At 41.4% G+C, this 23368-nt stretch overlaps 1 protein-coding gene across 6 annotated transcripts in view; it reads left to right on the plus strand.

Moving 5' to 3' along the window:
- The window catches only part of LOC106975186 (zinc finger protein 474), a 94561-nt gene that overhangs the window by 34146 nt on the left and 37047 nt on the right, over positions 1–23368 (plus strand). For all 6 annotated transcript variants that reach the window (XR_008297378.1, XR_008297377.1, XM_053220239.1 and 3 more), the window contains one exon: positions 19685–20924. Coding sequence is in view for 4 of the 6 variants with exons in the window: in XM_053220239.1 (XP_053076214.1) it covers positions 19893–20924 (1032 nt within the window). In the remaining 2 variants the exon portion in view is untranslated. The remainder of the gene's footprint in view (positions 1–19684; positions 20925–23368) is intronic.

Below are 23368 nucleotides of genomic sequence, written 5' to 3' on the forward strand. Positions count from 1 at the left end.
AGAAAGAATATGTGTAGAGATGTGTGTGTGCGTGTGTGTATGTGTGTCTATGTTCTTGTGTGTGAGCATTTGGAAGCACAGCGCTCAGTGATGTGATAATAAATATAGCTAATAAAATTCCAACCTCTTGTTAAGCAAGTATATATGTTCATTGGAAGGACAGAAATATGTATATTTAATTTGTGAAAAACTATTTACATTATGGATCATTTTAAAATCATAAATGTGTAATAAGAAATTAAAGTTTACATTACTTGAATCATTTCATGGCATTTTCCCTCAAAAATACCAAATGATTATGCAACATTAGAGTAAGATAAATCTTGGATTGCTTTACCTACTCAGTTCCAAGCGAACCATCCTATATATGAAACACATGACATTTTGATCAACAAAAATTAAAACCATATTTTCCTCTTCATAGCCTGTTTCCTATGTCAAATACTATGTCAAGTGGAGTTTAATTATTTTAGCTATTAACATATTTCTGGGGGACAAGAAATTTCCAAATAAATTTTCAACGGAGACTCCCAGGAGAAGCTTATTGATAAGTAGCGTTGGAATACTGTTCCAGCTAAAATTACTTAACTGGACACTGTCCATTGCTTTCCTAAATAAAATAAGGTCTTTTGTGATTCATCAACAATTTAATTATCTTTAATGTGATGGCATCTATTTCAATGTTAATTTTATAACTAGAATTTTATAACTAACCAAAAAGGACCAAGATTTGTAGCCTAAAATTGTCATTATTCTACATGATGTACACAGGACAGGTTCTAAATCTCTGCATCTTCAAATATTGACTCCACAGCATCTTGAGATAAGTCAGCCTGTTCTATCTTTTTGTATAAATGTGGTCTATAAGATCTTAGTATTTGAAAAGTCAGAAAACTAGGAACACTATGGAATGAACAAATAAATGAAAACCAGCTTAAACCATTTAAATGGAAGCTTCTAGGAAGAACAGTGGTGGGGGGGGGGGGCGGTAAGTAAAGCACTGAGAAATTGCCAAAGCTCACTGAAAGCAAATGGGGATTTGGCTAAGTACATCCCAGCTGCACTTGCCCATCCTGAGATCCAGGGTAACAACATAGTTCTCAAGACAGAGAAAAAGGGAAAAGCTTTTTAGATAAAAAGATTAGAAGGCATGACAAATTTGCCTAATATGTCTTTTAGTGGAATAGCCTTTCTGGAGAGCACTTCTGGGCATGCAAAGTCAGGAAAGGGAAAAGAGGAGAGACTAAGAGGGTCTTCATGATGTCTCTTAATGGTCTCCCATGGACGGAAGCTGATGGAGTTCTCTGATGGAGTTCTTCTGGGAGCTGGGGTAACCACAGCCATCATAGAAAACCCATATAGGGAAAGAGCTATCCTAGACCCTAGGACTGGGGACCCTACGCTTGGTCTATCCATTCTGTAGGAAGAGAGGAGAATGACATGATTTAAATAATACTGTAGGACTAGTGCAATAGTTTTGTCCTTGAGGGAAAAGCCAAGACCATCAGCGGTCTTGTTGAGCCTCCGATGACCTCCAGACTTCTTACTTTGATAAAAAGATATGCATCTATTTCTTTAAGTGACTGACGGGAGTAGGATTTTCTTTATGTTCAGCGATGTTAAATCTTTTTTTTTTTAATTTACTTATTTTGAGAGAGACAGAGCTCAAGCAAGGGAGGGGCAGAGAGAGAGTGAGCGAGAAAGAGAATTCCAAGCAGACTCAGCACTGTTCGCACAGAGCCTGCCGTGGGGCTCGAACTCACAAAACAGAGATTGTGACCGGAGCTGAAATCTAGAGTCAGACACTTAACCGACTGAGCCACCCAGGTACCACTGACATAAAATCTTAACCATACAGAATCAAAGTAAACATACGGTAAAAATTAGCCTAATTCATGGCTGGAAGGGTAGGGCTATTTTGAAATATCCCTAATGAATAATGTGTTATTGGTGGTGATGGTGATGGGAACACAAAAATTATGTCACAAAATATCTGTTCTGGAGTCTACTGCCAGAGGCAGCATTCTGCACTGAATGAATTATTAAATAAATCCAGGTCCAGGCAGGCCTTCTTACCACATCCAAGTGCCTGAGACAGTGGTGCATTTATTAGAAGGACACATGTGCTTGGAAATACAGGAGAATCTAACAACTAGGCCGCAGGAAGCACAAGACCTACCTGTTCCAGGGGACTTACTAGCCAGAGAGTTGAGTAGAATCTGTTCTCTGGCCCAGACACCAAAATAATTAGTAGGCAATTTTTCATAAAGTTTCAGAATTCTAGAGGAAAATCGAGGGAACTTCTCAACCAAGCTCTTTTGATTTCTGCTGAGTAGAGTGATATTTCCCCATTGGGTGTTCAGCTCGACGTTCATCTGGTCTCTTTCTTGAATTGTTGAAAAGTCTGAGGAGAACTAGAGACCACAGCCTGCTTCTCTTTTTAAGAAAGGTGGAGAGAGAGGCCGGTCCACAGTCGGGCTCGGCAAACCAGACCTCGTCATCGCTTTTCCACCTGTGAGGTGACTGCTTCCTTTCATACCTGACATGATTGACAGGGATAACGTCTGAATGTAGTTTTCACTTCTAATTTGGGACATGGCGGCCCAAGCTTCTTCTTATATCCGATAGGAATACCATGAGATTCCAGGAGCACAGATATTCTCTAAACGTAGAGTAAGATGTAAAGACTAAAGAACGTCACGTGTCTTCTGTGCCCACGTAGCGCTGTCAGCTCTGAGTGTCCTGTCATCAGCCTGTTCCCAACTCTACTCTCTTCCACCCACAGTCACCCCTGTCCCCTTTATTCTGCCTTCCTCTTAGGTATCATTAATTTGTTGTGATATGTCACTCTCTCTCAGTGACCTCTCTGCTTTAGCAACCATTACTGTTATTTTCCCCAAGAGGGGAATGTGATTGGATCCGTTCTTCTTTTCATACCACACCATTTCATAGACTTGTCAGTGGGCTTACAGATTGGCAGCTTTTTGGCCAGCACCCAGCTCTGTTCCAATCTGCCCTGATTGGGGATGGGGAGTCGAGTCACATATTTCATACTGATTTGATTTGATAATGGGAGAGAATGTGCTCCTATATTGACTTTGCAGTATTGCTTTCCTTTGCAGGATTGCAGGTTGGAAAGGTCTTTGAATAAAATGTGAACACAATATGATTTGAGTTGGCCGAAGAATAGAAACTTTGGAATCCCTCAGAACATCTTAGCGAAAGGAAAATGATTTCAAAAATCTATAGTTAGTCTCCTAATTACATTTTCTCACATGCTGAGTTTATGAAAATATGGAGAAGAAGACAGGCATTAAAACCATATGGTGACAATTATGATAACATACTTACCACCTACCACACTTCATGCTAAGCATTTTATCTTACTTTTAATCCTCACGATAACTATGGAAGGTGTTATTATCCCACTAAACATAAGATGTAGCTGAGACACTGAGAAGTTACATATCCCAAGATTCCACAACTGATAAGCATTTTGGAGCTAGATTTCAACCGGGTCTGAATTTATAGGAGGGGTACATAGAAAGTACTTTGGAGTGGAGACTAACAGAGTATTACCTGAGTCTTTGCTATAAGCTACTTTTTCTTCTTTTGTTTAGCAAATAAGACCTTACCAGTGGATTTCACAGTTAGCTTGAAGTTTTTTCCACAGATGTGATAGTGGCAAAATTAAGATCTAAATGACCAGATCCCAGGCCACACAGAATTTTAACAGAAATATTTAGACATATGTCAGCTACATAGTAACATAAGGTGGGACATGGAGGAAACTATTTGAAACAACATTAAACAGATTTTTTGAGAATTGGAGGAAACCTACAAAACTGGCTTTGTGTATTACACATAGTCTCAAATGTTAGGTGCACATCACATTCTGTAAATCAAAGCGATCTGTTTTCCTACTAAATGTTTGCCTTTAGAGAAAATTCTGTGGTGAATCCTTTCAGGAAACTAAAGAACTTCCTTTGGGTAGTCCTTAGGTATGAAGTGTTGATATTCTCCAGATTTTGTTATTCAAGATCTTTTTTCAATCATGTGTTGCATGTGTTATAAGAAAATCTATAAAGGGTTCTCATTTCCTATAAGGCAATCAGATTTCCTGAAATTAACTATAGTGCTTTTCATAATTTGTTTTCAAATTACCTTTCCTGTTACTTAAATCTGTTATTATTTTTCCCCTCTGCCTTTTCACCCACGTCTTACTACCCATCTACACACACACACACACACACACACACACACATTAATTTACCAACTCATATATACACAACCATTTACACACACCCATCCATTCACACCTATCCACACTTCCCAACCACTCATACTCGTCTAAACGCACATGTGCTCTCATATACATACCACACTTAACAATTCATATCTGTTCACACACTCACATATGTCTCTACACTCACATCATACCTATCCATTCCTTTATCCATACACCCACATCCGTTCACTCGTACCCATGTACAATCCCACACTCATTCACTCATATCTATCTACACACTCATATACACACACTCACTATCAGCTCTCCACGTTCCTGCACTCACATGCCACGTTCCCACCCACGTACAATCCCACCCATCTGCTGACACCCATCCTCACACCCCCACCAGCTAATATTCATCTACACACTCACACTCATGTACCCACTCACCCATACACACACACATCTCCTCACACCTAATTACATACCCGTCTGCTTATAGGCATACACACTCTCAAACGCTTCCTCCAGAAATCTTCACACGTGCCATACATAGCCTGTCCGTCCCGCCGCAAACCAAAGTCCCACAATTCTTCAAGCACATCGTACTGTTTTAGATTCCTACACCTTTGCATATGCCTCTGTCTTTGTCAGCTGGAAATGTCTTTCTGTCTTCCCTTCCTATCTAAATCCTCTCCTTCTTTCAAGAACCAGCTCAAATGACATTGTTATTTTATGCACAAATGTTCATAGTAACTTTATTTGTAATAGCCGAACTATAATGACCCCAAATGTTCTTGAACAGGTAAAACAAATTATGGTACCTACATACCATAGAATCATACTCTGTCATTAAAAGCAGCTAATTATTGATACCTACAGCAACTTAGATAGATCTGCAAGGAATTGCCCTGAGAGAAAAAAGCCAACCCCAAAAGGTTCCATTCAGCATGATCCCATTCTAAAAAAAAAAAAGAAAAGAAATTCTAATGTTTATTTATTTTTGAGAGAGAGAGAGAGAGAGAGAGAGAGAGCAAGCAGGGGAGGGTCAGAGAGAGAGGGAAACACAGAATATAAAGCAAGTTCCAGGCTCTGAGCTGTCAGCACAGAGCCCAACATGGGGCTTGAACTCACAAACCTGAGATCATGACCTTGGCTGAAGTTGGATGTTTAACTGGCTGAGCCACCCAGGCACTTGGACTTGATCCTGTTTATAGAACGTTTTTAAATGAAAAATTATAGAAATGGAGGACAGATTAGTGATGTCTAGGAGTAAGAGATGGGGACTTGGAGGGAATGGTGGGAGAGAGAGAGGTGGGTATAAATTGGTAACAGGAGAGATCATATGTAATGTTGGAACTGTTCAGTATCTTGGCTGTAGGTGCATATGTTCGTAGGTGGTAAAATTGTATAGAGCTTAATACACACACATGTAGTTGATGAACACAGATAAAAGTGGATTGTATCGATATCAATATTCTGGTTGAGATATTATAGTATAATTTTGTACAGTGTTACCATTGGGAGAAACTGGACAAGGGCAGGAGGGATCTCTGTATTATTTCTTAAAACTGCCTGTGAATCTGTAATTATCTTAATAGAAATAGCAGTTAATAAAATCATCAGGGCTTCCTGGTGAGTTTGAGCCCTGTGTCGGGCTCTGGCTGACAGCTCAGAGCCTGGAGCCTGCTTCAGATTCTTTGTCTCCCTCTCTCTGACCCTCCCCCGTTCATGCTCTGTCTCTCTCTGTCTCAAGAATAAACATTAAAAAAATTTTTTAACAAAAATAAAAAATTAAAAAAAAATATATAATCATCATGTCATCTTCAGACCTAACATTAACATTAATTCTTAACATCGAGATAACAAAATACATTTTAAAGAATCACAATGTGATCAAACCAAATGGGGTGAAATGCACCTAGGAAAATGTAAACTTCTACAATTAGATTCAAATAATCAATCACATCAATGTAGACTGAGGGAGACCTGGTTCAGCAGCAGATTATATGGCCACAACTAAGGTCTGGGGACACAAGGATAAAGCAGACCAATGGTTGTTCACCACTGCATTAAGCAACACCTCTGAGGCTAATTTACTGAGTAGGTCTTCTTTGTAAGGAGCACACAGCCCAGAAAACATGAGGGGATGTCCCATATGTTGGGTGACTACATCATGTTACTGCAGTGCTTTTCCTGGTGTGACCCTCTTGTACCAGTAGAGAAGTTCCAAATATGACTCAATTATTGACAAAATAGTCTCACCTCTGTATTAAAATCAAATCTACCTCTTTTTTTCTGAACACTACAGGCAGTATCTCCAATGTTCTTGGGCTATTTGTACAGTATATTCCAAATTTCGTTTTTGCTTTTCTCATGTTTATGTAGTACATATACACTGGGTTTTAAATGGCTAACCCATAATGGCCGTGAACTATTGATGCCATTTAATGGGGTTACACAGAAAGTGTCATTGGTGCGGCATGTTGGGGAATCCTTTTTGAGCTAGGGCTCTGTAGGGGAGGAAAAAGTTTCTCTACCTTTTTTGGCTCGGTGACGGGGACTGCAAAATACACTGACAAAAGATAGGTTAACAAGATAAAAACAAAGTATATTAACATGCACATTCCACATCCACACGAGAAGACTCAGTGATGAGTAACTCTCTGGCTGGTCAGAGTTTGAAATCTATAAAGAAACTTAAAAAAGAATGATAAATTTGTGGTGAAGTGACAAGACAAAGAAAAAGGGATTTAGGCTTTTAGAGGCAACAGACTATAGGAAGATAAATATATGGGGGAAACTAATGGAAGATAGAGGCTATTTAGTGATGTTACATATCTTACTCTAGACGCTAGCCTCTGAGCTGACAAGAGTCTAGAGATGTCTTTGATGAGTTCTGCCCTTCCTGGTTTGGAAAAGAGAGACATCTTTACAAATTTATGTCCTGCTTTTAGGCAAATAGAGGGAGGGCAGATTGCTTCCCTTATATCTGCTTCTTCCCAGTTGCCTTCACCTCAAAATAATCCATATGCCAATGTGGCATAATCTGATACCCTACAATTCGCAATAGGAAATCACTCTGCAAAACAGAAATGGCTTTTCAGCTCAGAATCCAAACTGGTAGTGACCTTTCCACCTAGGAAAGGTCCAATTATTTGAGAAGACTGGTTGTGGTCCTGACAACACCATTAAAAAGAGAGAAGGGAACCCTTATCATGTACACAGCACTCCCTTAACAAGAAATGGAGCCAGTCAGCCACGAGCACTTTCTGAAGAAAACAGTCAGTAAAGACTCTACCTGATAGAAAAACATGCAGAGGCCAAGACAAAGAATACAGTCAAAGAGGAAAGGGGAGAACAAGCTTGGCATGTGGACAGGAAAGCTGTAGAGAATGCCAAATCTGATAAGATTATTTCACAACCAGTCACACTGGTTGAGGGTCCTCACCAGAGGTACAAAGAGACACTGGACTCTGCTGTCTAATGTTATGTGAATATTTATGCCTTTGTTACCATAGAGTGAATTGTATTATAATTCTCATTCTAGAGGGCCACGTGGGGCATTTTATCGTGGCCCCTGGGATGGAATCCCCCCCAGGGCTGTTTCCAGTGGAGACTAGAGCTGGGTGACTCTGAACTGACTATTAAGGTTCTGGGTCATGGTGCAGGCAAAATTAGGGGAAGCAACGTTTTTGCAGAAGTCTGCATTCACAATGCTGATCTCTTTCTGTTGTGGTGCTTTAGTTTTCTGTTACTGCTGTAGCAAAATAGAATAAAATTAGCAGGCTAAAACAACCCACATTCACTATCTCATAGTTCCATATGTCAGAAGTCCAACAAGTGTTGCCAAGCTGTGTTCATTTTGGGGAGCCCTTTTTGGAGGCCTTGTGTCTCCTTGGTCTCCCAGCTTCTAGAGGCCACACACATTCTTTGGCCACATAGCTTCTTTTTCCCGGCTTGAAGTCAACCTTGGCCAGAAGGGGTGCTTTCTTCTTTGGTTGTCCAAACTCTTTAAGGGAAAGGATTTCCACTTTTGAGGACTTGTCTGATTATATCGGGCTTATCATTTCTAATCCTGCTTTCTCCAGAATATAATAGAATGAAAATATAAGCCACAATCTTGTAGTGGTAAGCATTGAGTCATGTCTCCAGAGCAAATTAGCAGTGGCATCAACCACGGGACACCCTACCCAACAGCACCTTCTCTTTATTGTGTTGGATTGTTCTTCCAGACTTAAAGTGGAGACAGACAGACAGTGGAAGCAATGAAAGAAAAGAAAGCACAGAAGGTGGGGAAAGAGCTTGTTGAAAACACAAGAAAGAGGAAAAATCAACATCCACAGAGTTGACTTTAAATTGAACTCTTCTTTTTACTTTTTTCTTTAAATGTTTGTTTCTTTGTTTTGAGAGAGAGAGAGAGAGAGAGAGAGAGAATCCCAAGCAGGCTGCGTGCTGTCAGTGCAGAGCCCCAAGCAGGGCTTGATCTCCTGAACCTGTGAGATCACTACCTGAGCCAAAGTCAAGAGTCAGTTGCTTAACTGACTGAGCCACCCAGGTAATGAGGTTTTGGAATGGTGGGGATCCAGAACCGATGGCCGATAAAGAATTCTTGAGACATCTTTGGTGCAAAAAGGTGATTTTTTTAAAGCATGGGGACAGGACCTGTGAGTGGAAGGAGCTGCCCTGCGGTGGTGAAGATAGACTGGTGATATGCTATGGAGCTGGGGGAGATAAAGGCAAAAGGGAGGCAAAAGTGGGACTTTGATATGCTAAAGATGACTCCTAAGATACCTGAGCCCTTGATATTGTCAAGCTAAGGTTGTTTTCCCTCTAGTAAGGTATTTACATTATGACAGTAGGGGGTTCCTAGAGAAATATTCTACTTTGTATTTGCCTCAAGTATTTGTCAGTGGGCTGCATGTTATAAAGAAATTTAACTTTGCCTGCCATTTCCTTCTTGCCTTTGTTCCCCACATCACTATAGAGGGGAGGATGACATTAGGGCTCCCGGAAACTGAATCTACAGGTTTCTGGAGATTAGGCTATTGATAAGGTTGCCTTTTTCTTGTAATTCATTAAGAAATTTGTAAACTCATGGAGACTCATGTCCTGCATGACTGTGATCTCTATCAGTTTAACCATTTGTTTTCTTTCCTTTACTTTGCTCTTGGGCAGCCAGGAGTGCTTGAGAAATATCATAGATATCGCACAGGGAGTGGGGGCGGGGGAAGGTGATAGCTTGTGCTTTGCCCTCAGCTTGCCTTATGCTCCCTCATCACAGGTGCCCCTAAATTGAACTCTTCTAATCAAATATGCTGATATTTCTGATCTTCATTGGTCTTCTTTTTGTTCACTAAAGGAAAACAAAATAAAGCAGTTGATACACTGACCTTCTTACTGTCTGATGGTTACTACTGGGTGTGGGTGGAAGGAGGCTTTCAGTAAATTTTAAACCACCAACAAAAGTAAACTACAAGCTAAGAAGGTTTGCAAATAAAGAGCTGTCACCACATTTCATGATTGGCCTGGGCTCTGGGAACAGAGAGGATGGACAAGTTCCTCTTAGACACCAGGAGACGCCTTCCAGTGGTTTCCTTCAACAGGGGATATCCCATGTAAGATTCCTGAGCAATGAAAGGTTGTTGTATGAAGGGCTGAACCATCAGGGATCTCAAACCATCTGGCCTGTGAAAGAGTGCTTTGTTCATGAGTCAGAGATGTCAAATTGACCAACAATAGCTTTTTGATGACTTATTTACATAGGAGGATGGGAAATGCGGGGAGAACAGCAACAAAGAGCCCACGTTCAGAAACGGCCTTGAGCTTGTACATAAATCCCTGGGTCTCCAGAGGCATCACCAGGGAAGTCATGCTGAGCATATCAGAAAATAGAGGCACATTCATGACACACACAGCAGAAACCCAGCCTGCCTCCTGGGCTCGGCCCTGTTTTTGACATTCTTCCCAGGGACTTTCCTCAGAAATAGCTTTGGGTGGAGAGAGCATTGACAAAGGGTGTTGATGTCTGCAGTGAATGGTAATGACGATCAATTTAAGTGTCAGCCAGGCTCTGGGAGGCACCGACCTCCCCGGAGGTGGGTGGTGCTAAGGCTGTTGCCTGTTGTCTGGTCAATGGGTGATGTGGTTAAGAAAAGGTTCCTCCAGGATACAGTGAAGCCCATCTCTCATCGGCCAAACTCCCCTAGCCAAGTACCTCCTTTCAAAGCCAGCTGTGTTCTTCTTTGTGCTTATTTCCACCTGGACCCACTGAATCCCGTGACTACCCTTCTGATACTACCACTCTGTGGCTTGTAAGTGTGGGCCAAAGATACCACACTGAGGTAGCACACCGAGACAATAAATCATGTACATGAAGACAGTGGGAACTCTGTGCAAACGTATCACATGACAGGGGCAACATGACACGTGCATCTAGTTGCAATTTTTAAATAATAAAATGGTATCTGTCGTTTCCCCCACTGTTTTATCATAATACGTCAACTTGAGACCCTTGATGGATAGCTGATATCTCATTCTAGGTTGAGAAGGAATTGCCATGCCGTTCTTAAACATTTTCAGTTCAAACTAATTTATAGGTGGTACTTGACAAAGAGGCCAGTTTGTCAGAAAGAAAAAGTGTGCCAGATTCTGTAATCCGCACAAGGAAGCATAATTCTCTTAGGACATATTTCCAGCCCAAATCTTGGAAGTCCAGCAATATATTGTTAATGGCTTGTTGATGTTCTTTTGACTGATTCTTTCTTTAGATTAATAACTGAAGCCATCCAACATTCTTCATCTGAGGAATCATTTAACGGTAAATCAAGAATCGTTGGCTTAAGCAGAAGAGTAGCTCTTATTATATCAATGGTAACTAAGTAATTATGGGAGTGCCTCCAAAAAGTTCAGATGGTCTCCAAACACATTTATTGCCTGTTTGTGCCTTTCTTTCTTTCTTTCTTTCTTTCTTTCTTTCTTTCTTTCTCTCTCTTTCTTTTTCTTCTTCTATCATCTCTCCTGTGGCTGATCTAAACACTGGCTGCTTGATTTTTTTTTTCTCTCTGAAAGTAGATGCATCATTTCCTATGACCCTCCAATAATGTTTGAAAATTCCTCCTCAGGTCACTGGTTCTTTCTTTTCCCTTTGGATATTCCCTTCTCTCTTAGAAATAAATCCTTCCGCCTCTCTCTGCTGTCATTATGAAGCTTTGTTTCTGAATTTTTACCAATAAATATGTCATGTTTTTAGCAAATATCTCCTATAGAGGAGACTTCAACTGGATTCCCAGTTGACTGAGAACAAGTGCTCCTTAAAGGGATTTTCAAACATTTAGTTGAGGAGGAAAACAGGGTAAAGGGACATTTTATAGCAAGGATCACAAATGGTCAGGAAGTCAAATGCCTTTGAGAATCAAGAATGAACTGCAAATAAATAAATCAAGGGGCTGATGAGAAACTTTGGAAGAGTGAAAACTAGCTGTCTGACCTGTAGGCATGGCCTTTATTCCATATGTTTATATTGGTTGTTGCCACGTTGGAATATGGACTCTGTATGGCCAGATCTTCCACTTTCTCAAAGGAAACCAAAATCCTGATTTGTGTGACATCTCCCAATTTTAAAACAATTGCACCCAGTTCAAACATTTTTAACTCTAAGCAGGCCAAAAGGAACTTATCTGTGGACTGGATTTGGCCTATCAACCCTTTTTTAAAGTCTTGATAAAGAGCTATTTGGAATAGAATAGAAATACTCCAAATTTCAGAAAAGATGGTTTGTATATTTGTTTATTATTTCACAGCCTGACTCCCCCTCCCCCCCCCTTTTTTTTGCCTACCCTTTGAATTTCTACACATGATAGGATTCTGATGTGATGAGACTGATGGTTTCCATAACCAGTTCTCTACCACTCCAAATGACAATATTACAATTACATGGTCATACCTGTGTGGCATTTGTGACTCGAGTACTCTGTGATTTGGAAACTCAATATAGAGTGAAAATTACAGGCTCAATCTAACAATAGCCTTCATAGGGTGATATTATGAGCCTTAACAACATAAAATGTCCTTACCAAAGGCTCTACTTAGAAGTGTAAAGAGTGTATTTCTCCCATTTTCTGTTGGCATAGCTTTCCCAACACCATAGACTATTATGTCTACACCTGATAATTAGACTGAATGAAGGTGAAGAAACTTACTTCTTGGTTGAAAATGCTTCACAGTGAAGGAAAGACAAGGAAGGGTAAATTTTCATTAACTATTCAAAATCAGCCTGGAAATGCCCACGTGGACAGCCAGATTCCCTTAAAGCCCTATAAACCTCAGGCTAAATAGCTTTTCTGAAAGTGGTTTCATTTTTCACCTTTCCAGTGCTGCTTCTGTCTTTCCCAAAACAGTCCACCCCCAGTTCCCAGTGGCTCTCACCTTAGAATCTTTTGTCATTCACATGAGAATTATTGAGGACTGCATGTGCTACTGGCCCAGATGCTACACAGAAGGAAGTGCAGAGAATCCGAGTCAGCTGGTCGTCTTTCATCTATGAGTGGGGTCACTGTAATGCGACTCCCTATGTGGCAGTGCTGGCGTTATGGCTGGGCTGTCAGCTGCTGAAGATTATCATATAAAATGAAGAAAAATGCCTAAATGGCGAATTTCTTCTTTTGGTTTAATTCTGTTAGTCACAAATGGAAAAGCAAACATGTTCTAGCTCTTGAAGCACAATGATGGTGGAACCATTACAAAAATAGGTTTTCAGTGGTCTGAATAAGTTGAGGATTGGATGTTAAGATGCATACCGTATGATTTTCTGAGATGCTATGAAAGAACTCATTTGAGTTTATATTGGCTACAATCCTGAGGTAATGTGCAGCTTGAATATCACAGATTTTTATTACTTATATTCTAAGGGTGGTTATATCAGTCAGGAGACAGAAACCATACCACTTATTTAACTAGAATTTCATAAAAAGATTGTTAACCAGGAATGAAGTTGTTATAGGTAGTAACCAGCAGGGTAAAAAGAGAACGCTACTAAATGAAGGAGGCAACAGCTACCATTCCTAGGGCTGAAGTATCAAAGAAAGAGATTTATTGCCTGTTTGTGCTTTTCTTTCTTTCTTTCTTTCTTTCTTTCTTTCTTTCTTTCTTTTTTTCTTTCTTCCTTTCTTCCTTTCTTTCTTTCTTTCTTCCTTTCTTTTTCTTCTTCTGTCATCTCTCCTGTGGCTGTGTTTTTCTTTCTTTTTTCCTTCCTTCCTTCCTTCCTTCCTTCCTTCCTTCCTTCCTTCCTTTTTCTTCTTCTGTCATCTCTCCTGTGGCTGTGTTTTTCTAGGTTATCAGAACCTAGAAACTTTGAAGAAGTCCCTTATGGAGCTGAAAATTGGATCTTCAAGGAGGAGATACAGAGGGACGCCTGGGTGTCTCAGTCAGTTGGGCATCCAACTTCGGTTCAGGTCATCTCATGGTTCGTGAGTTCGAGCCCCGCTTCGGGCTCCGTGCTGACAGCTCAGAGTCTAGAGCCGGCTTTGGATTCTGTGTCTCCAGTTCTCTCTGCCCCTCCCCTGCTTGAGCTCTGTCTCTCTCAAAAATAAACCTTTAAAAAAAAAACAATAACAACAACAACAAAAAACAATGGCCTTCTTGTTCCTTTGAAAGCTCATGGAAAAAATAAGTTTTTATTTTCCTGAAGCAAAATATGTGATTCAACTTTGTTCCCAAAAAAATAATTCTAGGAAAGGGGGATTGTGAACCAATTTCTTCAGAACCATTGGTTCATGTTTACACTTTCCATTTTTTTATTTCTGATTTTCAGGAAAAAGTATATATTTAATAAGTCAGTTTTGGCCCCAAACATGTACTCTCTCTCAAAAAAAAAATTCTTTCATCAAAAAAGAAGGTCCTGAAGTTAAAATATTGCTGTTAGAATTCATTTTGTGCTATGCCAAAGACAGCTATTAAGATACAACTGTATCAATAAATTTCATAATTAAAAAAAAAAGGGAAATACAAATCAAAACCACACTCAGATATCACCTCATGCCAGTCAGAGTGGCTAAAATGAACAAAACAGGAGACTATAGATGCTGGAGAGGATGTGGAGAAACGGGAACCCTCTTGCACTGTTGGTGGGAATGCAAATTGGTGCAGCCACTCTGGAAACCAGTGTGGAGGTTCCTCAAAAAATTAAAAATAGACCTACCCTATGACCCAGTAGTAGCACTGCTAGGAATTTACCCAAGGGATACAGGAGTACTGATGCATAGGGTCACTTGTACCCCAATGTTTATAGCAACACTCTCAACAATAGCCAAATTATGGAAAGAGCCTAAATGTCCATCCAGTGATGAATGGATAAAGAAATTGTGGTTTATATACACAATGGAATACTATGGGGCAATGAGAAAGAATGAAATATGGCCTTTTGTAGCAACCTGGATGGAACTGGAGAGTGTTATGCTAAGTGAAATAAGTCATACAGAGAAGGACAGATTCCATATGTTTTCACTCCTATGTGGATCCTGAGAAATTTAACAGAATACCATGGGGGAGGGGAAGGAAAAAAAATGGTTAGAGAGGGAGGGAGCCAAAACATAAGAGACTCCTAAAAACTGAGAACTGAGGGTTTATGGGGGGTGGGAGGGAGGGGAGGGTGGGTGATGGGTACTGAGGGCACCTGTTGGGATGAGCACTGGGTGTTGTATGGAAGCCAATTTGACAATAAATTTCATAATAAAAAATAAAATAAAATAAAATAAAACTGTATCTCATTAGAATTAGGCTTTAATTATAGATTTCATGCAAGTAGAAAACTATTTAAAAGTGGCTACAATACAAGTAGACATTTATTTCTCTTATGTAAATAAAGACCAAGGGTGACACTCGAGAGTTTTATGATGGCTCCACCTTTACCAGAAACTCAAGTCCATACATGTCTGTGCTCTGTCATGTCAAGGGTCACGTGAATGTAGTCTGGTCCAAGATGGCTGCTAGTGCTCCAGCCATCACCTCTGTGTTTTAAGCATCAGTATGAAGGAAGGGAAGAGGAGAAGGTTGTGTCTCTTCCTTTCAGAAAGTGTTCTTACAAGTCTTACACAATACTGCAAAGGGACCTGCAGACTTACCTGGGAAATCACGTGCTCAGCTAAGAATGGGGGCTCTCTTAATTTGAGGAAGTTGGGCAGAATAACTACTGGTGGGGAAATAGTCATCTTTGCCAGACTGTGGGAGGGATATTATCGCATCAGTCATAAGCCTTGGTGTGAATAAGTCTAAGTCTATCGGCTCCCTTTTGAAAGCTAGATTTCCAAAGGAAGGAAGACTGGCAAGCCTTTTAGGGCACCAGGCAGGGGAGAATGGAGCCTGCTGAATGAGGTGGAAGGAAGATATTAAAGACAAGCCTCCTCTATTTTACAATTTTGCTCAGAGCCAGCATCAGCTCAACTCCATCTTTCTTATTTATTCGTTTGTACATTTAAAGAATGTACTAACAGGGAAGGGGTTATGCATCACTTATATTTATTTTGTTTCAAAAGACTACACTTTAAAAAAAAAGATTTAATTCTTGGGTTGTGCTCTTTCCCCTCTTTTATAGGGAAACACCTTCTTATGCCAAGATAGGTTTGGATTTCCATGGTTATTATATTCATCTTTGTCAGTGTGTCCCTCCCTTCCTGTGAACCCCAAAGGGCACGGAAAAATGGCATCATATCGATAAAATGTGATGCCTTCCAAGGCATTCCTTGAATATCCTATGTGCAAATATGGCCAAAATGAATAATTCAGACCAACTGGAGTGAACATTTCTCCACGGCTGCTTGGGGTAAAGCTGGCTGGCTTTGCAAAGTAGTTCTCTTTATAAACTAGCAACATTGCTTTATGATGTGACTGCACGGCAAGCCAATTTCTTAAGTGATTCAAGAATATGCATTTAGTATTTTCCACTCATTTGGCCCTTAGAACTAACATATAGGGGAGAGCATCTGGCCATGCTACACCTTGTCAGAATCGCTGACGGAAACTTCCTAAGTTTCTCCATTTGACCCCGCCAGTCCCCAAAATTTCACTGGCTTCCAGCTACCTCCTCTTTCCTTTTTTGATACCTTTAATCACAATAAGACAGAAATTTCAGGAGGACATTGAGGGAGGAAAGAGATGGTAAAAAAAAAAAAAAGAAAGAAAGAAAAGAAAAGAAAAGAAAAGAAAAGAAAAGAAAGATACAGTTAGGAATTTGATGATGCTCTCATGTTTGCTCCAAAGTATCTCCAGTGCAAACATGTCCACTTGCAGAAAGATACATTCCTAATCAAAATGGTGAAGTGGCTGCAAAGAGAATACCTCTGGCCTCTTGGGGCAGCCTTTGCTTTCCCCCTGCACTCACTGTCCCCCAACTACCCCTCCCCCATCCCCACGCCTGTGTGGTAATGTGGATTTCTCTCAGGGATGTTGGTGAGATTAGGAAAAAGATCTGTATTGCATATCATGCAGGGGGAAAATGTCATCGAGAAAGCCAGTTCCAGCAAAATAAAATGACCCCTGTTGGTTCAGGAAAAATACTGTCCCCAGTATCCCCAGTCTCTCTCTCCTGCTTTTTCCATCTCCAAGGCTTCACCGTCTCCCTTTTCTCTCTTCCTTCTCCTAAAGGGCAACATAAAGCCTGGTGAAAGCTTAGTTACCTTCCCATGAGACATATGAATTGTACATTAAAACAGGGAAGAAGCTCAGTGGGTGGAATGTTCAGCAGAGTGAATCATGGAAAGAGCCGACTCCTGGAGCCAAAGGGAGCTGGCGTTGGTCCCCAGTTCTGTCACTTGAACACTGACTGTCTTGGGCAAGTTACTTGCCTTTTCTGAGTCACAGGGTCTTCGGTTTATAAAACTGAAACAATACCTGCCTCATTTGAGAATTGATTGAAATTATGTGTATAAAATTTAGTGCACTATCTGTTGCCTGGTTGGTGTTCAGTATTAGTTCTTTTACCTGATCATAAAGAGACGGGAATTGTTGAGGCAAGTTAGGTGGCCTTCCCAGTATTCTGATTGGCTGGGAGCTGTGTGGGGGGTGGGGGGGAGGGAGAGAGAGAGAAAGAAAAGATAGAGATTGTGCGCAAGTTTAGGGGGAGTAAGGTTATTTAATTGCATTGATTTTTCCTGCCTCCTTAAGTCCTTTTGTTGTCTGCAACTTCCGGGTATGAAGGAAAATGGAAAATGAAAACAAGGGGTCCTTGTTGTCAAGGACCTGGATACTGGTCCAACAAGATACTGGAACCAACCGAAGCAATGGTTTGGGGTGATTTCCCCCATGAGCCGATAAAATTGTACTAGATTCCTTGTGGGTTTTTCTTAATTTTTTAAAAATTTTTATTTATTTTTGGAAGAGAGAGAGAGAGACAGAGAACACGAGTGGGGAAGGGACAGAAAGAGAAGGAGACACAGAATCCGAAGCAGACTCCAGGCTCTGAGCTGTCAGCACAGAGCCCCACTCGGGGCTCGAGTTCTCGAAATGAGAGATCATGACCTGAGAGATCATGACCTGAGCCAAAGTTGGACGCTCGACCAACGAAGCCACCCAGATGCCCCATTCCTTGTGTTTTTTTAGATCCACTTTCTTTTTTGGATGGTGCCAATCAGGTGACACATTTTGTTTCTCTGAGGTTCATTTTCTGTGCTGGCTACTCTGGGGCCAACACATTCTTTTGTCACGTGTTAATATCACTGTCTGAGGATCTGTCCAAATGACAGATAGCTTCGTTTTCTGTGCCAGAACCAATCTGATAGTCTTAAGTGCAAAGATTCAGACCTTCCTTGGCACCAAAATATAGGAATTAGGCATAGGTCTCCCAGCTTTTTTTGTCCCGTAGCAAATGCAATGCCCAACCAGTGTTTTGACATGACCAGAAGGTTGTCCTTGTGCTGTGTGGACCCAGGCTTCTGCTATGTCTACAGGGTCCAGCCTCAGATCAGCTGCTGCTTTCTTCATGGTTGGGAGTGGGTAATACCCACAGAGCCAGACCTGAGTCACCCTTCCAGAAATGCAGAAGGCCCTAAGATTTCCGACAGCAATCTTTCCTGGGGTTTAGACAGTAATCTTCCCCCTGGGTGAAACTGATTCATACTTTTCCCCAAGGTAAAAATTCTTTAGCCTTTTGCCCGTGATGTTTGGGAAAATCATGAGCCATGTTTTTATAAAAATTATTTGGAAGACAGATAGATAACATCTATTATAATATATCATATAATCATATACAGTTACTTGTAACAATAAATTAATGATTAATATTGATAATTAAAATAATTTAAAGTAAATTTAAAATAATTTAAAGTAATAAATTATACATATAATGTAATATATAGTATAATATATAAATATAAAGTATATTTATATATAATAATAGATATTATCTGTATTATCTATCTTCCATATTATGGTTATTATATATTACATATAATAATATACTATATGTAACTATAATATATAAATAGATATTTATCTAATTGTATATTATCTGTATTATCTAATCTTTATTATCCATATTATCCATCTGTATAGATATAGATATGATAGAGATAGGGATAATACAAGGAAATGAGTTCAATAGCTATAAAAAGAACTTCAAGCAAAATTTCAACCTGTCCATCACAGGGGAGATCCACAGAGATTTTACCAGGAAGGGTAAAGGCCTGGGTGGCATTCTTGGCTTGACATACATGGCCACAATTTATCCATATTCCATTCCCACAATAAAGAAAAGTGGAACCCTGGTAGGTTATAAGAAGTTTGCCCACTCTGGGGGCTTTCCTGATAATCCTCATAATATTCACTGTTGAACTACTTTGGCAGGAGCTCTTTACCTTAGGCTCATGAGCACTCATTAAGTCTGGCATATTACTATGTCTTGAATATAACATATATCATGACCAAAAATATTTGATAAATTATTTCAACAAAATTAGTTTCACTGGTAATAGTAAGAGTTTTATTTTTGGCTTTTAAAATGATTATTCTGAGAAGAGGTTCATAGGCTTCAGAGAACTATCAAAAGGATCCATGGCACTAAAAAGCTGTGAATCCCTAAGGGAGTGGAAGAAAGTCTTTTTACATTACCCACAGCCTCTTTAATCTCATTGTCGCGGTTGCTGGTTCTATCTTCCGTGGTCTCACCACCATGCCCCTGTGGGTGTGTGCCCTTTGTGTCTGTGATACACTGTAACTGTTGATCTTTCTTTGGACAGAACACTTCTTTATACAGTAAAATTCATAATGGAAATTTTCTTCAAATTTATTTCAAAATGTATTGAACAAATCTTATCTGCCAGTTACTCTGCTAGCCAAAGAGGATACTAGTCCAAAAAAAAAAAATTACTGTTCTTTGTCACCTTACAATCTAAGGGGGATGTGTGTTTGTGTGTGTGTGTGTGTGTGTGTGTAATAACTTCTTGATTTATGTTTTCCCCCCAGATCTTGGAAGCATCTGAGGTTTAATGAGGACTTTCCAGCATTCCAGACTGCTGCCCTGCAATGAAGCTCTGAGTCACGGTCTTTGGGACTAAGGTATTGGCAACAGTGTGGAACCCCAGGACAGCCAACCTGACTAACCTTCGCTGTAACCAGGATCCCAAAAGGGGTCTGGCATGAAATCAGAGCATAGAGAAAGACTTGCTTGTTAATGGAAACAGGAAAGAAAAAAAGGGTTTCCAACAAATTGCAACAGACTTTCCACCATTCTAAAGAACCCACCTTCCTTATCGACCAAGCCGTTCTATCTAGTGACTCCCATTCCAGCCTTTTGCCAGAAACAGAGCATGTCAATCCTGCTGGAAAAATAAAGATAGGACCTCTGACAAGACCTGGAACAGTGATACTCTCAAAACGGTCCAGGAGGAGAATTATGTCAGAAAGTCCGCACAGCCCCCCTGTGATACCATCCCGCAGGCCTGGATTCCGGGTGTGCTATATCTGTGGCCGAGAATTTGGCTCCCAATCAATTGCCATTCATGAACCCCAGTGCTTGGAGAAGTGGCATATTGAAAACAGCAAGTTGCCCAAGCACCTGCGGAGGCCAGAACCCTCCAAACCACAGCCTCTCAGGGGCAGTGGGTCCTACAATCTTCAGGCCGTGAACGAAGCAGCGTTTCAAAGTTCCCAGGCTCAGCTGCTGCCCTGTGAATCCTGTGGCCGCACATTCTTGCCGGATCGTCGTCTTGTTCACCAGAGGAGCTGCAAGCCGAAGGATGAGGGGCCCAGAGCACCAAACCCCAACCGTTTTGATGATCCGACTGGTGCCAGGAAAGCTGCTGGTGGCATCCCAGCCCGACCAAAGACTCTCATCTGCTACATTTGTGGTAGGGAATTTGGCACTCTGTCCCTTCCTATTCATGAGCCCAAATGCCTAGAAAAGTGGCAAATAGAAAACGACCGGCTCCCCAGGGAGCTCCGCCGACCACTCCCACGGAAGCCTCAGCCCCTTCCAACTGGACAGTCCAACCAAGAGGAGCCAAGTCAAGCTCAGCTGGTGCCCTGTGCAAATTGCGGCCGGACCTTTGCCCCAGACCGCCTTTTGGTACACCAGAGAAGCTGTAGGGTTCAACCAAGTGCACCAAAAATTCAGAATTTGACCTTAGGGAGGAAAGGTGGCCTGAAAGAGTCCACAAATTCCAAGCAGCAAAGGAACATGGCAGTGCCCACTGTGACTGATAAGGTAACTCATGCCACGTGAGATGCATTGAGTGGACCTGGGGGTATATTCTGCCTCCAGGGGAGGGAGAGAAAACGATCCCCAGGATGCCCCACTCCTAGGATGTTTTCTTTCTTTTTTTTTTTTAATTTTTTTTAACATTTATTTATTTTTGAGACAGAGAGAGACAGAGCATGAACAGGGGAGGGGCAGAGAGAGAGGGAGACACAGAATCCGAAACAGGCTCCAGGCTCTGAGTGGTCAGCACAGAGCCCGACGCAAGGCTCGAACTCACAGACCGTGAGATCATGACCTGAGCCGAAGTCAGACACTCAACCGACCGAGCCACCCAGGCACCCCGGATGTTTTCTTTCCTTGACTTATTTCTGCCTCCGTGCAGCCTGTCCGACCCCAGGGGCTGTATCTCTGATGGCCAAGTAGATGCGAGAATATCCCCGCCTGGTGGGGTTATAGTCCTTTTCCGCTCTGCCTAAAGAAAGAGAGATGGATGTCTTTCTTCCCTGATTCCTCATCCCAAGAATCCTTGGGAGAGACTGTTATTTGAAAATGAGTCATTAATGGTGTGTCTACATTGCAGAGATATAATCCCCATTCCAACGGCCCATATTTATGACCGGTTTATTTTAGTCATCTACCTTAGGAATTCATTTTTGGCAATGCGGGGTTATGCTGAGTTTATCTTGCTAAAATAGAATCTGTGTCAAAAGCCCCAAATGACTTTAGCAACAATTAAACACTGGAGCACTTGCAGAAATAGACGTGCTCTTCAAATACAGCATGTTTTTCTTTGAACACTTACACGATTGTAATATGTAGGAGATTAACTCCAGGGGAGTCTCCAAAGCAACGAGGTGTGGGTTCATGGTTCTGGGAAAGGTTTAGCTCCCATTGATGCTCTGTACCCTGTATTTGGGTTGGATATGAGACTCTGCTGCCCAATTGGGCAACTGGGAATAAGCATGAGCCCATGGGCCCCCAACCTCTATGGTGAAGTATTGTTTACCTGAAGTGTCAGTGTCAACCAGAATTGGGGAGGAATGTGTGTGGCCCCCCACACAGCATGGTCCATGTGCTGCCCTTAAGCCCAGGAGTGGGTATACTGTTCTGTGTCATACCTTGCAGAATCTCAAATCATGAGAAATAGGAAGTGGTCAAAATTTTTTCTCCATGGCTTGGTACTAAAACACCCCACCTCTGCAAGGATTCTTTTTTTTTTTTTTTTTTCTTTTTCAAGTAGGCTCCACACCCAGATTTGGACTAGAACTCATGACCCTGAGATCAAAAGTCACATTCTTTACTGACCGAACCAGCCAGGTGCCCCTGCAGGGACTCTTTAAATGGACTGTTTGGGGAAACTGAGGTTACCCAAGCTATCGTAAAGGATTCAACCAGAAGGATTGGGGGGCGGGGGAGTGGAGAAGGCAGCCTTTATTTTTAATGCAACTTTTCTTGCTTACTTTTTTTTTATTGCATTATATTGGCAAACTTCTAGTACTTTTCCATAACTTTCGTGTTTAAAATGAAATTATTAGAAACTTACTGGTTTACAAGTTTCCAAGACAATGATTCTAAAGCCAAAGGGTCAGACTAAGAGATGCCGAGCAAGTTTTCCAGTGAACATTGAAGAAAGAAAGGCTGGTTTCTGTGCCGAAATCAAAACCCAAGCTCTTTAAGTGTGGCATGGGCTGCAGGCTGGTCTCATAAACATGACCTGTTTTTCCCATCTTCTAGCTATTGCTTTTCTTCCAGAACGTGTGGGGTCTGGATTCAGAGAACACAAGAATCTGTGTTTCAGGGCCACAACTCAGAAAGTCCATGAGCTCTCTGATTTGCAGCCCTGTTTCCTGATTGTATGCATTTGCTTCCCGTGGTCTCAGTACAGATCTCAAGATAGGGAAGAGTGTGGTCAGGAATCCTGTGCTTGTTGTAACACATACTCTGTGCCAACAGGCTGAGCACAGCGTGTTCTCAGTCAGTCACGACTGCTAAACGAGGCTGGCCTGGGCCCATGGCTTCACAGGAAGACACCTCCTGACTCACCCAGTCATCTGGAGGGGAGATGTCAGAAGGAGAGGTCAGCGATGGCCTTCGGTGACTCGTGCATTTAGATCAAAGTAGGGGGAGTCCGTCAGAACAAGGGCATCTGGAGGATGTGGCTCTGTCACAGCATAACCCACCCAGCTCCCAGACCTGAGAAGGTGCGTGTCAGTGAAAAACTGGCACCCATTGCTGTCAGATGTGTGCTGGCCCATTCGGGGACCACACAGGCGTTAGTGGTGGGCATGGGGAGGTCATCCAACATAGGGTCCCTTTAGCTGCCAGACTTAAAGCAAGCTTGCGTTAATTAAAATGGAGAAAATGGGTAGGCTTCAGAGAGGCGTAAGATCTCTTGGAGCATTGGACTTTACTTCTTCCCTAGAAGAGATATTTGCCATTCCACAGTGCTT

Source organism: Acinonyx jubatus, chromosome A1 (genome assembly GCF_027475565.1).
Source record: "Acinonyx jubatus isolate Ajub_Pintada_27869175 chromosome A1, VMU_Ajub_asm_v1.0, whole genome shotgun sequence".
Classification (NCBI taxonomy): Eukaryota; Metazoa; Chordata; class Mammalia; order Carnivora; family Felidae; genus Acinonyx; species Acinonyx jubatus.